This window comes from Anguilla anguilla, chromosome 14, assembly GCF_013347855.1.
Source record: "Anguilla anguilla isolate fAngAng1 chromosome 14, fAngAng1.pri, whole genome shotgun sequence".
Taxonomy (NCBI): Eukaryota; Metazoa; Chordata; class Actinopteri; order Anguilliformes; family Anguillidae; genus Anguilla; species Anguilla anguilla.
Window position 1 is genome coordinate 34,717,322 of NC_049214.1, and position 18,455 is coordinate 34,735,776.

Genomic DNA, 18,455 nt, shown 5'->3' on the forward strand with positions numbered 1-18,455 from the left:
ATTTCCTTATGTGTCTCCCTTCTTATAGGAATGCAAGAAACTGAACAGTGGGTTCATACAGAAGATAATGCATCTATAGTTAATTCTTAACTTTAAAATAAATGGCAGTGTTCACACATTGCAACCTCTGTCAGATATCTGTTGGCCAAGAAAGTGGCTCAAGAAAGTGAACTATGTCCGTCTCCAAAAAAACAGCGTACTTGCCTACTACTTAGTATACAAGTTGTATTCAACCTTTATGCGCCTTTATTCAACAAAAGGCAAATAAGCGGTTTCGGACCATAGACTGTATTGAAAATCGTTTCGGACACAGTCCGTGCCTTTAAGCTGCAGTGAATCAGTCAAACCACATGGGGTGCTGTCAGAAAAGCAGTTTAGTGAAACTATGTGCACCTCGCGAGAGTTCGATGCCTTGGCTCTACTTGATGGTTCAATGAGGAGCACGTTGGATCTTTGTAATTAAATAGAATATTTTAATAATACATATATATATGCAGAGTAACTAGTTCTTTGCTAGCGAACAATCTTACATTTTCCAGCTGAATATCACTACACGAGGAAAATGAGTTTGCTTGCAAAAATTGCGGAAATCGAGTCGGAGGTATGGTAACGTAGCCTATTGATCATGCATGATCGTAAAGAAATGTTAGCTGGGAAGCTAGCTGTCACAAATTGAGCTTTTTTGCGCTTCATGTGGGTTGTCCCCTGATCTTTATTTAACGTTACTAAATGAAGTATTGAGTACTGAATATAGATAAGTAACATTTTGTCAATAATAGTGATGTACGTGGTGGTGGAGCGTGGAAACAATTCAGAGACAACTGCATCAGCATACCCAGTTAGCTGCTCAGCTAACGTCGCTAGGTAGCTTAGTGATTAGGTAACCGTTCGCCGGCTAGCCATGTTGCTAACCAGTTCTTCTGCTCACTGTTTATTCATTAGACAGCTAATGTTTAAGCTGGTAGTGACTGGCTACCCATGGCCAGAGATTGGCTTGCCATATTAGCAATGGCTCATGAAGTAGCCAGGCTATGAGTTAGCTTATAAGTGTTGTCATTCGTAGAAATTGCACTAAAAGTAAAATAACATTTTTTTCCCCATTAAACTCTTTTTAACCATTTTCAAAACAATCTTGACAGTTGTTTCAATTACGGATTTACCATACTTTTGCAGCTTTTGTTGGAGAATTGCGATTGTTCTCAACTGAAGCTGGTAGATTTTCTTAGTGAAAAACATGTCTCTGTCACAACGTATCAACTGTGATTCTGCTCTGGACATATCTCAGATACCAGTCCCATTAGCACTGGGGTGATAACCGTACGGCTCCTACGCATTGTCATTGAGCGCTGACGCGTGTTTCAGATGGCCCGCACTCAGAAGAACAAGGCCACTGCTCACCATCTCGGGTTGCTGAAGGCCCGACTGGCCAAGCTGAGGAGGGAACTCATTACACCCAAAGGGGGCGGCGGCGGTGGAGCCGGCGAAGGTGAGCCCAGTTCCAATTCCCATTCTGTCATGAAATTTTAAATTTCAGTCCTATTTCCAGCTGTGTTCCAGTGTAAACTTATTCCTTAGACCCACCACGTACTGTACTTCTGCCTGAATTTCTTCATTCCGCTCTGCTTGTTTGCTGCTGACTGGCTGCAGGACTTTTTGGTACTTTGTCCATCGTTTCATACTTAGTCACTCCCCTTAACTGATTATCCGAAGATGCACAAATTTGGAATGTTTCGTTTTCACTTGCAGAGCTGCAGAACTTTCAGTGTTAAGAATACAAAGCCATTGTCTGGTGCCGTACACTCACATCAGTGAAAATTCATACAGGCAAACCGAAACAGGATGGTTTAAACTGCCTTGTATATTTTACTTTTTCATGAAGCCTTTAGCAAAGGCGCTTATCCAGAGTAACATACACAGTTTACATTTTTTTGTACATACAAACCATTTACACAGCTGGATACTTTCTTTACTGAAGAAATTCAATTCAAGCATCTGAGAGAAGCATACAATGACAGTGCCCCACCTGGGAATCAAACCTGCAACCTCTGAGCCCCAAAACATGTTCCCTATCCATTACACTACACTGCTGTCACGTTGTCACACTCATTGTCAGCTGTGTTTGCTCGCAGGGTTTGATGTGGCGAAGACCGGCGATGCCCGTATCGGGTTCGTGGGTTTCCCATCCGTTGGCAAGTCCACGCTGCTAAGCAACCTGGCAGGTGTGTACTCCGAGGTGGCAGCCTATGAATTCACCACCCTCACCACCGTCCCCGGGGTCATCCGCTACAAGGGAGCCAAGATTCAGGTATATTCTCTTACAGCGTATAGCCTTTCAATTTAGTCTTTATCCTGCCTGTAACCTTTAGGTATGGATAATCCTAATACTGTGTATAACCTTTAAGTGTAGAGTCTAAATACTGTCTTCAACCTTTTAATGTATATTCTTAATACTATCTTTAACCTTTCGGTGTAGTCTGTTCAGGTGTGGAAATAGACATTGAAGCTCCTTTCACACATGCGCCTTAACCCATAAATGTTCCAGCAGTTTTCTACATAGGCATTTTGTGAACTGGACCCCGAGTTGATTTTCTTTGTCAGAGGTTGCTTCAATTTGCCGGGGCATGACCTAGCAAGGTTTACAGAAATCTTTCGCCACAATCCAGAACTAGTCAATCCAGAACAGACTTGACACGTAATTTTTCTGTATAGGAGACCTGTGTGTGAACGGTGGGAAAACCACTACCTAATCCAGATAGTTGAACCCAGCAGTGTTGCAGGTTCCATGTGTGAAAGGGGCTTTAATGCTTCTGGGGTGAGGGTTGGGTACTGAAATTCCTTAATTATAATAACAATAACGTTTTTAAATGTTGCCTAAATTGCAGAACCACTTTATTTATTGAGTTGCCTGGTTGTCATGCCACTCTGTTTTCCAGCTGCTTGACCTTCCTGGCATCATCGAGGGAGCCAAAGACGGGAAAGGCAGGGGCCGGCAGGTCATTGCAGGTACAGTTAGCCCTAGCATGGTCTGGATTCCTTACCAAATCCGTGGACCAATCCACAGGTTCATCATCCTTAAAGTGAAACTGGCTCCCATGAAGGGAGATTTCAGGGCAGTGTGAGCGTTAACACTAGCGTGACGCGCCATTTCCGTCCCGCAGTGGCTCGAACCTGCAACCTCATCCTGATCGTGCTGGACGTGCTGAAGCCGCTTGGTCACAAGAAGCTGATCGAGCACGAGCTGGAGGGCTTTGGCATCCGGCTCAACAAGAAGCCGCCCAACATCGGCTTCAAGAAGAAGGACAAGGGCGGCATCAACTTCACCGCCACGGTACTGAGCACTGCGGGTGGGGGGGGGGTGGGGGGGGGGGGGGGGTTGCCCTAGCCTTGGAGAATCATGGCCAGATCTTTTGGTCAGAGTAGGAATTTTGAGTCAGGCAGAGCACATCTGTCCCTCTATGAACAGTGCATTGTGGTCCTTGGAGGGTGGAGCGTATTTTTATCCACACATAATTATACGCTCCTGGTTGCAGAAATGAGACTCTGCTTTAAGCCTGGCAAAAACTGAAAATGTAATTTAGAGCCTTAACCAGTATTTTCTGACCAATCACATTGGCTCAGTGTAGGTGGGTTTAAGATTAAGATAGTGATTCAAACATTCAGACTGGGAAACAGAAGTGGTTGAGGGGGGAATTTAAAAAAGAAAACTTTACACAAAACAGAAAGGAAGCTCAACCAATCACAAGTTATGTTGATAACAGCACACCGCTCTTTCTCTCTCTCTCTCATTCATTCACTTGCTCGCTCACCCTCTGAATTTCCCTCCTGCAGTGCGCCCAGACCGAACTGGACGGAGATACAGTGAAGAGCATCCTCGCCGAGTACAAGATCCACAATGCCGACATCACCCTGCGCGGCGACTGCACGGCTGATGACCTCATCGACGTGGTGGAGGGCAACCGGTACACACCCCAGACACCCCCCTCACGGGGGTCACAGGATGCAGTTTCTCCTGATTAATCGGGACGTACTGATATCCAGACCCCAAATGCCTCTGGTGGGGAAGGAACACGAGTTCAGCTTTATCACTGAACGTTCTCTCCTGCTATCAGCTGTCTGAGTTAAAAAGCTGTTAGCGTGTGTGCTGATGACATGCCCAAGTCTTCGGCCTCTGGTTGAGACGTTTAGGGCCAGTTTAATGGACAGATTATGGTTAGTCTTGGACTAAATTAAGTTTTGTACGGAGAATCTCCATTCAAAATTGAATTTAGTCTAGGACTAGGCTTAATCTATGTCTGCAAAACTGGCCCCTAGAGTTTCTTCGACTGCTTTAAGGTTTACATCACCTAGACATGAGGATCACTCTTTTGTCTGGTTTTTAATAGACCTCTAAAGCACCTGGGAAAACCTGGTCCTCCATCTCATTTAACCCTATGCACCATGCACCTCCTAAGCCAGCTTATACTCATTCCATCTCTCTTCTCCTTTCCCTCTCTGTAGCGTGTACATCCCCTGCATCTACGTGCTGAATAAGATCGATCAGATCTCCATAGAGGAGCTGGACATCATCTACAAGGTTCCGCACTGCGTCCCCATCTCCGCTCACCACCGCTGGAACTTTGACGATCTGCTGGAGAGGATCTGGGACTACCTGCAGCTCGTGCGCATGTAAGCCTGCCGCAGCACGACCGGGTCTGTGTCAGCCCTGCAGCGGAACTTGCTCGGCTGTCCAGCAGGTGGCACTGCGGGAACAGCAGACGGGGAAAACGGTCGACGGAGTGTCTATGATAATTTGTGAAAGTTTTAAGTGACTTACTCGAGCGCTACTGCTGATTCATCCATAATTAAAAGATTAATGAATATTCCTCCATTGCCCACCTGTTTTAAATCTCGCGTGGTGTGCCGTAGCTACACACGTCGCCCAAAGGTTTCATAACGCTCTCAGCGCTAATGGCTCAGTGATTTATGTGGACTCCATAACTGAGTGGTCGTGTGCCAAAGTGTGTGATACTTGTAGTACTGGGATTTATACAGTGAATGAGTGGGTGCTGAATTATGGGGCTGAATGTGGAGGTCGTTGGGTTTATTTATTTGTTGGTTTTTTCAGTTACACCAAGCCCAAAGGCCAGCTTCCTGACTACACGGCACCAGTCGTGCTTCCAGACGAGAAGACGGCCGTGGAAGACTTCTGCCTGAAGATCCACAAGAACCTCATCAAGGAATTCAAATAGTGAGTGGCGTCTGTGCTTTGAGCAGCTCTGATTTACACTGCGTTAGAGTACCTGTGCTTCGAGCAGCTCTGGTGTACACTGCGTTAGAGTACCTGTGCTTCGAGCAGCTCTGATTTACACTGCGTTAGAGTACCTGTGCTTCGAGCAGCTCTGGTGTACACTGCGTTAGAGTACCTGTGCTTCAAGCAGCTCTGATGTACACTGCGTTAGAGTACCTGTGCTTCGAGCAGCTCTGATGTACACTGCGTTAGAGTACCTGTGCTGCAAGCAGCGCTGATTTACACTGTGTTAGAAAAACCTGTGCAACTCAGCTGCCCAATTTACACTGAGTTTGCTGAGTTGTTTTACCAAAACCAGAGCTCCTGAGAACCAAGCGGCTTCAGGCCCAGGATTTTACCTGGCTGTCGACTGCTTATGGAACACGTGTTGGAAAAGACTAAACCGCAGTGTCAGACCGTTGGTGCTGTAATGGCCTTCGGCATTCTTGTGTTGCACCATCGACACACAAGCTGTCGCACAGCGCTTCAGAGTAGATCTGCTAACTGCAGTAGGTTCCAACGTAGTTCCAGTGCTATATCGCACTACATCACGTTTGGATTTCGTTTATGTTTTCTGTGAAGCACTTTGGGCTAAATGAACGTTATGTGACTCTGTGTGTCCCTTTAGTGCTCTGGTATGGGGGATGTCTGTGAAGCACAACCCCCAGAAGGTGGGCAAGGACCACGTCCTGGAGGACGAGGATGTCATCCAGCTCGTCAAGAAGTAAAGGAAGGGATCTGAACCCAGCTCCACCCGTACCACGATCCAGAGCACCACCACCACCACCACCACCCATACCCCAGAACACCCGCCACGGGGCTTCCCAAACTCCACCCTGGAGCCCCCCCCCTGTGGATGCTGGTTTTCCTTTGGCTTTCAGTTGCTTTGGCGCTGTTGATTTACAGCAGCATCCCCTGAATTGTGACAGGCTGTTAATTGTTTTGAGCTAGGCACGTCTAATGTCTATTGAGGGGGAGATTTAAACACCTGTTCAGTTCAATCTTGGAATTAATCTTGGATTGAATTGATGGGTGCCAACAGAACCAGCGTACACAGGGCATCCCTTCATTCCAAGATTGGGAAGCCGTGGCATAGATGGCACCATGATTTGAGGACGTTTGGGGTTCATACGCAGGAGTCATAATGGTAAATATGTATGCTGTTTGCATTCATGATGCTAGTTTAATCTCGCATGGACCTTGGAGAGAAGGAGTGAAATCTATTCTGAAAATAATTTTTTAAATAGAAATGAGTCAGATTTTGATGATCAACTGACTTGGGAAGAAGCCTGTCTGGAAAAATAAACTGCATAATGGTCCTGTCAGTAATTTAAATGGGCAACTGGCACCATGACTACTCTTCTTACCAGAGAGGTCAGTGATAATTCTTGTTCACTGATGGTACAATGAGCATTGTTTATCTAATGAACGGCAGGGTTAAGCCTGATTTTTGTAGTCCATGATTATAGGAGGCCTTTTCCCGTTGTATTATAATATATTTATGCCAAAATAAACCAGGCCCAATGAGATCTCTGGTAACTGCGATCAAAGTAAACCAAAATGGTTTCTGAGCATTAGCAAACATCTTTAGACAAAGGCATGCCAACCCCATAGAAGTTTAGGATTTAAATGTATGAAAAGGTATTTCAGAGAAACTATTTGCCTCAGACACACCTGTACAGGTGGAGCTCATCCTCAACTGTAAATGTAAAATAAATTTGAATGTTCAAAACGAGTTATTCACGTCTCATCCATTTGCGCTGTGAGTTTGCATTGATTTTTTTCCCCCTTGCACTTAGCCTAGTTCTTAAGCCATGACAAGATTTTCAGATTTATAAAACCTGAAAATGGAGGGATAGAAAGAGAAGAAGAAGAAAAACGATTACGATTGTGTGGTAAATCCTCTTCCCAATCACTGCACAGCACAGACCCGAAGATTACATACCTGCGATGCCAGGGCCTGGGTATACCAGTGCATCACCATCTTTCAACAAATCCATCCATCCATCCATTATCTATACCCGCTTATCCAGGTCAGGGATGCAGGGGGGTGCAGGAGTCTATCCCAGCATGCATTGGGCAAGAGGCAGGAATACACCCTGGACTGATCGTCAGTCTATTCAACAAATCCAACAAATATATTAATATATTAAGCAATTCACGTTAGGTATCTTACTCATGGATACAATGTAATTGAGATCTGGCTGTACTTCCTGGTTCCCTCTGGGTATTTACCAGAAAGTATCTGACAGTGTCTTGCTGTTTTTCTGTTGGTTTTCTGTTGTGATTGGTGGAGCTCCAGTTTGTTTTCTCCCGGGAAGGTGATGTCATAATTGTCTCACTCCTATTTCATAGTCCCTGATATTAAAAGGGACTGTTTGCTTTCTGTTTTTTTCTAATATTTCACTTTTAGTGTGTTTAAAAAATAATAATAATTTGTGCGCAATGAGTATGTTAGATGCTTGCAGTTTCTGAAGCCCTACCAGCTGATATTTGGGCATTCACAATTTCATGCTTTAAAACAAGAAAACACACTTCAGATAACTGAAGCTGCTTGTACAATGAAATTATGCCTCCAGATGTTACATTTGTGAATATTACCTGATTATTTTTTAATCTTATTTTTCAGTCCTAACTATTTCCAATGGCAAAGACAGCCTGAAATCGCTGCACTCAAGGAAAGTAATACCAACACAGTATTAAAATGGATACTTATTATTGTGAATATACGCTATTAAATGTATGTTTTCAAATGTACAGACTCTGGAAAGAACTTCACTCTACAAGCTGCTTTGGAGTTACTTGAACTGTATTCTTGCTTTATACCATAAACGTAAAACATGTATGTGTCAGTACCAGCCATTGTAAAGTCTGTAGCTTGTCAGAAACCTTTTCAGTATAAAAATTGGTCTTCATCATACACAAACGCTGATTGGGCCAATTAAAAACATAGACCAAAACAAAATAAAAAATCTTCATGAAGTGAAACAACCACTTAATTTTGTGATTAAAATGGTGGTGAGAGGGCATTCAATTAGGCCTACATTATCATCGCAATGTAATCTTTAAGAGAACAAATCCATCTGCACAACAGTCATGTGATCAACGAGAAAGCTGAACAGAGGGCCCTGGGGACCCAATTTGGCTTACCTCAGGCGTACTCCTGGCCCTTTGGTTATAAAGACGAAATTATTCAAAAATTGTAAATGATACCCACGTCCAATTCTGCATCAGTGCAGTGCCAACATCCAGTACCTCCGGCCAGTGACAGAACAATAAGTAACAGCATTTTATGAAGATATCTCCTTTGATTACACACGTGGATAATACATGTCTCTCACACATTGTTTCATAAATAGAGTATGTTAAATGTTAGGCTCGTGTGCACCATTTATAAAAGTATCTGACCACCGCAAATAAATAGCTGAAGAATCCCGCGGTTCATAAATGTTCTGCGGGATGAGATTTAAAAAAAGACACTGCTAAATACCCCCAGGGGCCCTTCAGAAGTGGGCATGACTTTAAAGACTAACCCAGTATGCGAGAGCTAGACGAGATAAAGAGATGAGAGATACCCGAGCGTAACACGAATGCTATATTTAGATCGCCGTCTCACGCAGATTCCGATAGGAGAATAACGGTTCTATTTCTGTCTTTGGCCAAAGCAAAGGGTGGGACGGGGGCAAACTAGGGTAGAGAAGGGATGGTGATCAAACGATCAGTGACGTGACCGAAAGTTGACATCACCCTTTCTTACCGTCTCGACGCTTCGGCTATAATTGTACACACGCTCTCGCCTGGTGTGATTTATTGCCGGTGTAATTGCTCGGAAAATGTATCATACGGCCAGGCAATCTTTAGCTGAACAGAGAAGATTTTTCACACCCAGTATTAGCAGACGCAGTGTGAGTGAAACGCCGAACTTTGCGAGTCTAGGCCACACGGCTGGCCGCGTCCAAGGATGAAACACTGCAGGAGAAAGCAGAAGAGTACAATCAGCAATGATTTCTATGCCAAAATCGACTAGAACAGGAAAACCGTCTGTAAGGGCTAGAACGTTGGCAAGATGCATAGACATTTTGGATTATAAAAGTCTCTCAGCATCATTCTTGGCTACACTATGTCTCCCTAATGAAGCACTTTTTCTGTCTGGATTCAGCTGTGTTCAGGTAGCTGTGACATTCTCATGCCATATGTGATGTGTGTTTGTTCAGCTGCTACAGACATTGGGGTATCAGTAGAAAAATGTCCTCTATAGGGTCTATGTGGAAAGTATGGAAAAATGGTGCCTTCGAAAGGCTTTATGTATCATGATGGATTATTATTGATAACACAAAACCGCAAATGTTCTTCACATGAAGAATCAGCATGAAAATGCACCTTAGTACACTGATTTAGTTTGACATGTAAATCCACAAGCGCACCTATTCTTTTCTCTCACTGTTGTAGTCTTGCAGTACACCAGTATGAGAATGTTTGTGTTGGCAGCTCCCTACTAGACTTCTGTGATTAAAAAGCTTTTTGGAGATTGTATCCTTTTTATTCCAAATAGGTTCTCGTTCTTTCTGGGTAACACTAATTTTTGATGATAAAAAAGAGCTGTCACTCATGGTATAGGGAGATCTTGTCATGGAGGGATAGTAATTCATAAACTTGTATGTGAACTATCTATGTGTATGTCATATGTAATACAGGTTTCTCATCTCTCTTTTTTTGTGGTTTACACCTCTTTTTTATCCCTCTTGTAGGATGGTTTTTTCAAAGCTGCCTACAGCTTGGCCATTTTGAGTATTAGTGTATGCATAGTGGCAAATGGTTTTGTGGGAAATGAAGGCTGTAATTCGAAAAAAAGGTAATTAGATACTTACAGAGGTTTCTGGTGACCTTCCGGCTTCACACTGGCTGGTGTAGGGCATTCGGGCTTTGTGGTCTAGAGCAAAAGAAAATACACTTCAAATAAGTCCAAAAGAAGCTTGTTAAGTGGCATTAAGGCTTTACAGCTGGCAGCTTGTCAGAACATTATGCATAAGTATCTAAAATATCCTTGATTGCACATAAAAATTGTCTGGCCTAGCATGTACTAAAACTCTAATAAAATAAAATAAAATAAAAGGCGTAAAAAGCATACACTAAAACTGTAATATCATCAAAAACTCCAGAACTGAACCATCGCTTTAAGACATGGCTCCATACCCTAGAGATGACCTTGAGATGAGGACAAGAAGAACTGGCAATATTCACCTAAATTACAACATGCCTTGAAACATGCTGTAAAGGACAGAACTATGTAATCCAGGACTGCCTTTTTTGCTTTTTGACAAAATAAACATGCTTCATGAACCGTTCCTCAAATGGTGTTCATTCATTGGTGATCTTCTTCAGGAATTTTTGTGGTTTTGCTTATGGAGTTTTTGAGCCAAGATTTTAAAAATGATTAATATTGTGTTGCCAAATATCCAAGTGCAGAATATAAATAAAAGACCATTAAAATTGTGTTTTAAATTTGTTGTTTCTATTTCGACTTTCAAGTCTTGTAAAGTGATTATGACTGACATGGAGTAGGACAGGGATCACATGGATCTCTTTATACCCATCCATCATGCAGAACTGTACAACTGTTTCCTTCCTGTAGAGGTGTTAGGCCATAGCATTTTATTTATTATTTTTATTTTATTTATTTATTTTTTTGCATATAAAAAAAGGAATAAAAAAACCTTGTATCTCCAAGAGTAACTTCAGGAAATTAAGAACTGTTTTATTATTACATTACATTGCAAGTTGAATGGTTTATTCAGAAACATGTTATTAGGCACAGATCTATGAAACAAAGACAGAACACAAAGTATGATGTAAGCTTGCTGTATATGGACCAAACAAAAAAATGGAGATACAATGTTTTTTAATACGGTGGCAAATATACATAAAGATCCTTATAGTTTTTCACCCCCAGCTTTATATTTTTACCTTTGAATCTTTTACTTTTTTTGGCTGAGCTTCTAGTCAGCGCTTACAGAAGACACAGGCAATCCAGAGTCCACCGATTCACAGCAAGAGGCTGTGTGCGTTAAAACATTCGCAGCAGGCTGTCTGCGCAACATGTCGGCCGTTCCCAGGAAAGACACTGTCTGAGAGGAAAATCTATACGACTCGTGAAAGTGTGCAGCGGGAGGGTCAGCGACAGCGAGGTGACATCATCGCACAGCCCTCAGCAGACAGACAGGCTGCATGCTGCGGTGTGTTAAATGAACATTCCGGAATCTTGCTAACTTAGCACGGGCTCGAGGTGCGGCGCTACGTGCAGGTGAAGGAGGCGCTTGAAGATATGGTGGCCGTTCCTCCCTCCGAGTCGCACGTTCTCTGCGTTTCGTTTCAAGCTTTCAGCAAGGTCTGATATGCACAGCAGGCTAATGAAGTCAGGCAACATGACATAGCCGTGTGTCACGCCTTGTGTGCGTTTGTGTGTGTTTGTGCAATAACAATCATCATCAACCTTGTCCTCATCCTCACAATCAAAATCGGGATTATAAATAATTGCAGAGAATTATTATTATTATTATTATTATTATTATTATTATTATATCTAAAGCAGAAATTATCTGCTTTGTACAGTACACCTTTAATATCTCTGTAGTTTGAATAATCAAATGCCAAAGTGATTGGATATCAGACCATATTTTACTGGAAAATAACACGCAGCCAATAGTTAACTAGTAGGGCAGGCTCATTAAGTATCGCCCTCCAGCTCACTCCCAGCACCTCCCGTGTGCATCTGTGTGTGTGTGTGCATACGTGCGTGCGTGCGTGCGTGCGTGTGTGTGTGTGAAAATCAACATGCTTAGTCTGCACAGGAAGTGTCTGGATGCTCATTTACCATGTATGCTAACAGGTGCGATGCTGTGGTTCAGCGGTGCGTGATGTGTGGTGATGTCAGGACCACAGTGACTGCGGTTCACACACACGGTGCGGTTTAGCTTTAACGCACGCCGGGGTGCTGCAGTCCTAGCGTGACCCCCGCTCTTGGGGGGCCATTGGCCTCCATTGTTGCTAGTCACAGCTAAGTGCTCAGTTCGGCAGCTTGACTGGTCGAGTGGGTGTGGACAAGAGCAAAATAAATGACAACGGCCATTGCCTTTCAGTCAATCTTTTGTCCAGGGACATAAAACTTGCCTGTCCAAAATGAATTATGTTCATGCATCTCCCAAGTCCTCATGTGTGTTTTTTCAATCATCCTTTTTATTATTTTAGTACGTGTCTAGCTGAAAGGTTTGGGCATTTAGAAATTTTGCGAACACATTTTTCAACAAGATGACTAATTTAATGGCTTTGACGAAAAGCCTTTGGTAGAAATTAAGCCCAAACAGAAGGCATGTGTGTTTGTGCTGCTGGTAATGCTGCGTCATGGTGTGAGCGACTACACAGCCCACAGCAGCCCGCGCATAGAGACACATTCGGAAGAATCCCTCTCCCTTTTCCCTTTCACTGCGGGGCAGCCGACGAACCCGAGCAGACTTTTCGCTCGCCAGAGAGGAAGGGCCAGCCAGACTCCCCCCCCACCCCTCCCCAACCCCCCCACCTCCCAACCCCCCACCCCACACACACACCCGTTCTCTCCTGTAAATTATAGCAGCACTTTAACTAATGAAACAGTTTGAGTTGGGCCACTAATAAAAGCCATTAAGTGAATAAAGCACTTCCCCCTCTAATGAAATTAAAGTCCCTGCCCCCTTGCGGAGAGGAGACACTGTATTAATATTTATAAAGCAGGGGACCAGTGCCCCTCCTTCCTCTGAGTCTCCCTCAGCGCCCACCCATCTCCCCTAAGAGAACGCTACCCCCTCACCAAGCCCGGGAAGTGTAGGGTGGGGTGGGTTGGGGGGTGGGGGGGGGGTGGGGGGGGGGGCGGGGGTTTAGGAGACGCACTAAAGACAGTCAGCTTCTAGTCCAGTCCAGTCTAGTCCAGCCTCTCCATCGGTAAGCAGTATCTCTCTCCCTCTCGCCTTCCACTCCTCTCTCTGCTCTCGTTGAGGTTCGCTCTGTCCTTCACGACCATGGGACATGGGGCGTGGATCCTGGAGAGCCATCGGGGCCGGTCTTCGCAGATGGAGGCAAGAGACGAACAGGAACATTTTGGGTAAGAATCCAGCCGTAAGGTGAGGGAAAAATAATGATAAACTGGAAACGCCGTCAGTTTGCTGCACACATTGGTTCATTGTAGGGATGGGTACAGCTCCTTTGAAGTCTCTTCCTCCAACACATAGGTATGTTTTTAGTTTTTGTTTCTTTGGTTGTGTTTTCCATAAGACAATCTTCCATTTGCTTTTAATATGTTCAGAGCTTAATTCCTTTTTCCCCTCCTGATCCATGTCTTCACCACAGTCTTGGATGTCCCGGCAGAGGTCACAGGAAGAACGGCTTTGATTTAAGGAATTGGAAGGTGCTTATTCTTAATCAGAAATTGACCCAAAAAAAAGCATGAAACAGGTAAGGCGATAAAATAATCAAAGATGAATGGAGGGAACCACAGCGGAGCCCAACAAATGTGACAAAATCAAGGTAAGTTTTAAAACCCTGAAGGTACAAGGTTACTCGGTGCCTTTTAGCCATCCTGCTCCATCTTTCATCCAAACGATGTAAAAAAAACGCATGATCTACACCTCATGGATCAAGCTCTCCTGCGGTATCCAGGTCAACATTGTCACCGATCCATCGTTCAAATTTGTGCCGAGTACATAGTTTGTTCATTCACTTCATCGTCCCTGGCCATTTGTTTGTGTCCGTTTTACACTCGCATACAAGGTTGTGTCGTTGCAAACACTACCTGAAGCAAAGGGGCAGATCAGCTCTCTGATCATTTGTGCGCTAAAGAAATGACCCTCAGGGGAAATAAGAAAGTAAGAGGTTAACAAGATTATCAAATTCACCAAGGGGAATTCAAATGAATTTTTTGGAGACGTAATTCATTTAGGGCGTTTCAGACCACATCCTCATGAGAAGGATGATTTGGTGGTTCTCCCCTCTTCGAATCCAATTTCTTTAACAGCCTTTTAGACCATTAAGTAAGGAGGGTTTTTTTTCTTCTTCAAATCCTTGTGTGAGCTTGCAGTAACAACGGAACAACGCTTCCATAGCTTTTAGGGCTTTCCTTTTGTTTTATCAGACATGACTACTACATTCATTTTCTGTTCCACTTGGAAACAGACAGAGAGAAAGCTTGCTGAAAGAACCCCTGATGTTCTTTAATGAGACTACAGCACAAGTGCTTTTTCACTTGTGTTTCTGTCTACATCTGTAGGGAGGGAATTTAAAAAAGGAAAAATTTAACTTTACATTTTCACAACTTTTTTGTAAAATTGTGTTTTTCAAAGTACCCCTTTTCCAATGGCAGATGGAGGGGTAGCTGATTTTTTAAATTTAAAAAAAAAGATGTTACATTGTGAGGAGGCAAGGAAGGCGGAGTTAATGCGCAGAAAGGGCGGTTCCAAAAATTTCCGCAGTGAGAACATGACCTATGACTAATCCTTTTTTTTTTTTTTTACCTTGCAGATATGCGGCTTTGCCATACTGAGGTCTTCTCTTTGCTGTATGCGACACTCGTTTGACTCCATCACCCCTTTACAAACTTTACCAGGAAGAGACAGAGAATTAATCCTTTATGTCTCTGCTACTGTCAATATTCTAGCAGGACATAAGCAACCCAAATTCACTTTCATAACCAAATTGGCATTCATAATGCAGATAAGAGCTTAAATGTCCAAAAATCCTTTGCTGTGAGGCAACAAAAACCTTCAGCCTTGATTTAAAATTTATTGAAGACAAGAGGATGAATGAAATGGGAATGAAGGCAAGAAACAAGGCATTTTCACAAACAAAATGTAGGCAACTATTCCTCCCCCCCCCCCCCCCCCCCCCCCCCAAAAAAAAAAAAAAATTCCACTCTCATATTTACATTTTCCTTTTGGCATTTGGAGGACGCCCTTATCCAGAGAAGCCTGCAGATACACACAACAGGGCCAGAAGAGCATTAGACCTGGAAAAAAATGGATTCATTCTTTCTTTAAAACAAAACAGTTGTGTGGCATTGCCGCTTTGGAAGGCCTCTTCCCGCCTGCCCAGGACTCCATTGTGCTTGATCTAACCATGCGTTTCCGCTCTCGAGCATGGTTTTGCCAAGCACTTTGGAGCCCTGCGAGCGCTCTCCTCTCCCAACGCGCGCCTCAGATTCAGGACCGCTCTTCGTCTCCAGCCGGTCCTCGCGTGAAACGAGACTTCATGCGTTCAGGGTGTACGCTCTAGCGTTTGCAGAATCTCCTGTTGAATATCAGTAATAATAAAAACACTTCAAGGGGTTATATGTTGGAAATATTATATATTTTTTGTAATTTCCCCTTGGTTATATATATGCAGATAAATACATCCATGTATATATATCAATAAGAGCCTAAAACTCCCACAAAAAGATTCTACTACCCAAATGATTATGATGTTATTTATTGTGTAGATTAATAATTACAATGCGGAGGCGTTTCGACTAAAGTCTTCCTCAGAGCCTTTGGGTAGTAGATCCTTTTTGTGAGAGCTGCGCACTACTTTTTGTCTCTTAAGAATATATCCAGGACCGACACCCCAACCCGCTAACTGAGGAAGGGCTACTAGTGTCGCCAGCAGTTAATTTAAAAATGTGTATATCTATAGGCCTACAGATTTATATGTGAAAATCGGTAGAAGAATATTTCAGTCCATTTTTTTTGTTTGCTTCTAAATATACACAAGTATAATTAGGAGATAAAATAAAAAATCTAAAGTCCTGAAGGAGGGAATTTACTCAGAAATAACAACAAAATCGTTATAGTTACTTTCCCCCCCTTTTAAATTTCATTCTGTGTCCCTTGTCCTTATTCGTCAAATGCAGCAGAATCTTTTGAAACATGGTGATATTCTTACAGTCCCCCTTTCCCTTGGTTTAAAATGAATAAAATACATACATAAATAAAAATGTGTTTATTATTTAAGGCATTAAACAGTACACCACTGGTCTATAACAAACACCTATTCACGCTAAAGAACGTGGACATTGCAGACGAGGCGTTTGTGATTTTCCAGAGTAGCGATGCATAAATCCACCCGCAGATTCCCATTGACTGCAGTTTTCTCCACACGGATCCTTGTATGACCCACAGGATTCTTGTTTTGGTCTCAACTATAATCTTCGCACACTTTACCCATCTTGGTATTTTATTTATCTAGTCACCACCAGAAGCCCTCCTACTACCCAGTTTTAAAAAAATATTTTATTTAGATGAAGAAATAAAAATAGGAGAATTGTAATTATATTAAAAGCTTGAGCAATATGTTGGTACCATCAGTGTTTAGTATTCCTGGCAGAAATCAAAGCGGAACAAACCGTACAATTTGCTGTGGACTTTGATTTGGTGTACGGACAATTTTTTATTTAATCCATCTTCAGATTATTTTAGAGGCCAATAAATAACTAATTATTTTAGAGGCCAATAATAACTAAATAATTTACATTTCCCTTACACCATTGCTATGACTCCGATGAAAGCGGTACTCATTCAGATAGATACCTAAGGATAAATTTAAAATAATAATATTAATAATAATACTGCACCAATGCAATATTGTGTTTGACCTTGAAACGTCATAACATCATATAAGAAAGTTTAACGTTTGCATCTAATAAAACGAACAACTGACATATGAAAATTCATTGCTATGGTTTGGCTCAATAAAATTTCTTATTTTAAATTCTACCTTCACAATGTAACGCGCAGATCCAATTTTATTTTTTTCATATTAAAAAAAACTATAACTATAATACTGCAACGTTCATTAATCAAATGTACTACTAACGGTTAATAAACAGATCGTAACTAGGTAGTGCCCATACAATAAAATTTAATTTTGATTGAAATGTTCCATTTTGAATGTATAGACCTCAGTAAGTGCATCGTCATGCCAGAGAAAATGAACCCGTGTTCTGTGTTCAGGGAGATGTAATAGTTGTTTTCAAGATTCATCTCGAAGTCAAGGTAAATGGGTTATGGTTTACATTAAATTGAATGCTGGCTCAGCCAGAAATCTTTCTTTAAAAATAATGTAATGTAAACCATCGTAAGGTAAACAGTTTGAAATGAAAAATGTAGATTTTCCAGAAAAGGAGTTTTTGATATTGCAATTTTTTATTTATGTAAAGCCTGGAACATACAACGATATTAGCCTACTATCAATCGGTTTATTCCACGAGGGGTAGGCTATAGTTTTTATTTGAAAGAGCCAATTGAGCTTATGCAACATGAAAAACGGTTGATAAAATGAAAATGTTCCCTTATTCTTTGCTTGCCAAGCGCTGGAAATGTATTATGCGGAGACATGTAAATGCTCATAAATGTACTTCTAGCGCGTTATTGCCATCTCTGCATTAAAGACATAAAAACCACCGGATGTTTAATATGCTGCATGGGAGCTAGCGTCCGAAAACGAAGGCAGTGTTCCAAATTGCGCCGTATTCCCGGCACCGTGAACAGTTTTTTGTGTCAGCAGTTTAGTAGAGCACCTTCAGCGAACAGATTTGTAATACAGCTCATTTGTTCCGTTTCATAGGAGGAGCTCACCTGAACTTGCAGACTTTGCGAACAAAAACGTATACTCAGGCCTGGGAACATTGTTAACCGGGTCTGGCACTGTACCGTCCATGACTCAGGTGGATAGACGCTCGGTATAAGAGAGTCTGGTGAATACAACGCAACACTGTGTAGGCTAATCAACCCGGTAAGCAAGCACAAATAGGATCACCGTCCGCCAGCGTTTTGCAAATGAGGACAACTGTCATCGGCAGGACCACACAATAAAGTCAAAACTCCACATTGCAAACGTTTAGAAACTTGTCAAACTAGACTTTCGTGTGTGCAATTTATTAGAGCAAGTAGCAGAAGTACAGTGTGTTGAAAAGCTGGTGTCCCAGAAGTTATATTTTGTTCACACTGTCACTCTCTTGGTCACAACATATCATCCACTATATGAAGGATAAGGAACCGTAAATGTGACTCTTGGTGAGCATTGTCGCCCATCAAAGGCTGCGAGGGCCACAATCACAAAATGTAAATATAATTAAACAATAGCCTGTCTAGATACAGAAACATAGAGCTTTGAATACATTTCTTAAATATTA

General features: G+C 42.5%; 1 protein-coding gene across 1 annotated transcript; it reads left to right on the forward strand.

Moving 5' to 3' along the window:
- Positions 1-390: 390 nt before the first annotated feature.
- On the forward strand, positions 391-7,001 carry drg1 (developmentally regulated GTP binding protein 1). Its single transcript, XM_035392147.1, has 9 exons — positions 391-601; positions 1,363-1,486; positions 2,130-2,305; positions 2,934-3,003; positions 3,159-3,328; positions 3,829-3,959; positions 4,498-4,665; positions 5,105-5,227; positions 5,895-7,001. Exons 1-9 carry the CDS (start codon positions 563-565, stop codon positions 5,992-5,994), a joined length of 1,101 nt encoding a protein of 366 aa, XP_035248038.1. The 5' UTR covers positions 391-562; the 3' UTR covers positions 5,995-7,001.
- The last annotated feature ends 11,454 nt before the right edge of the window (positions 7,002-18,455 follow it).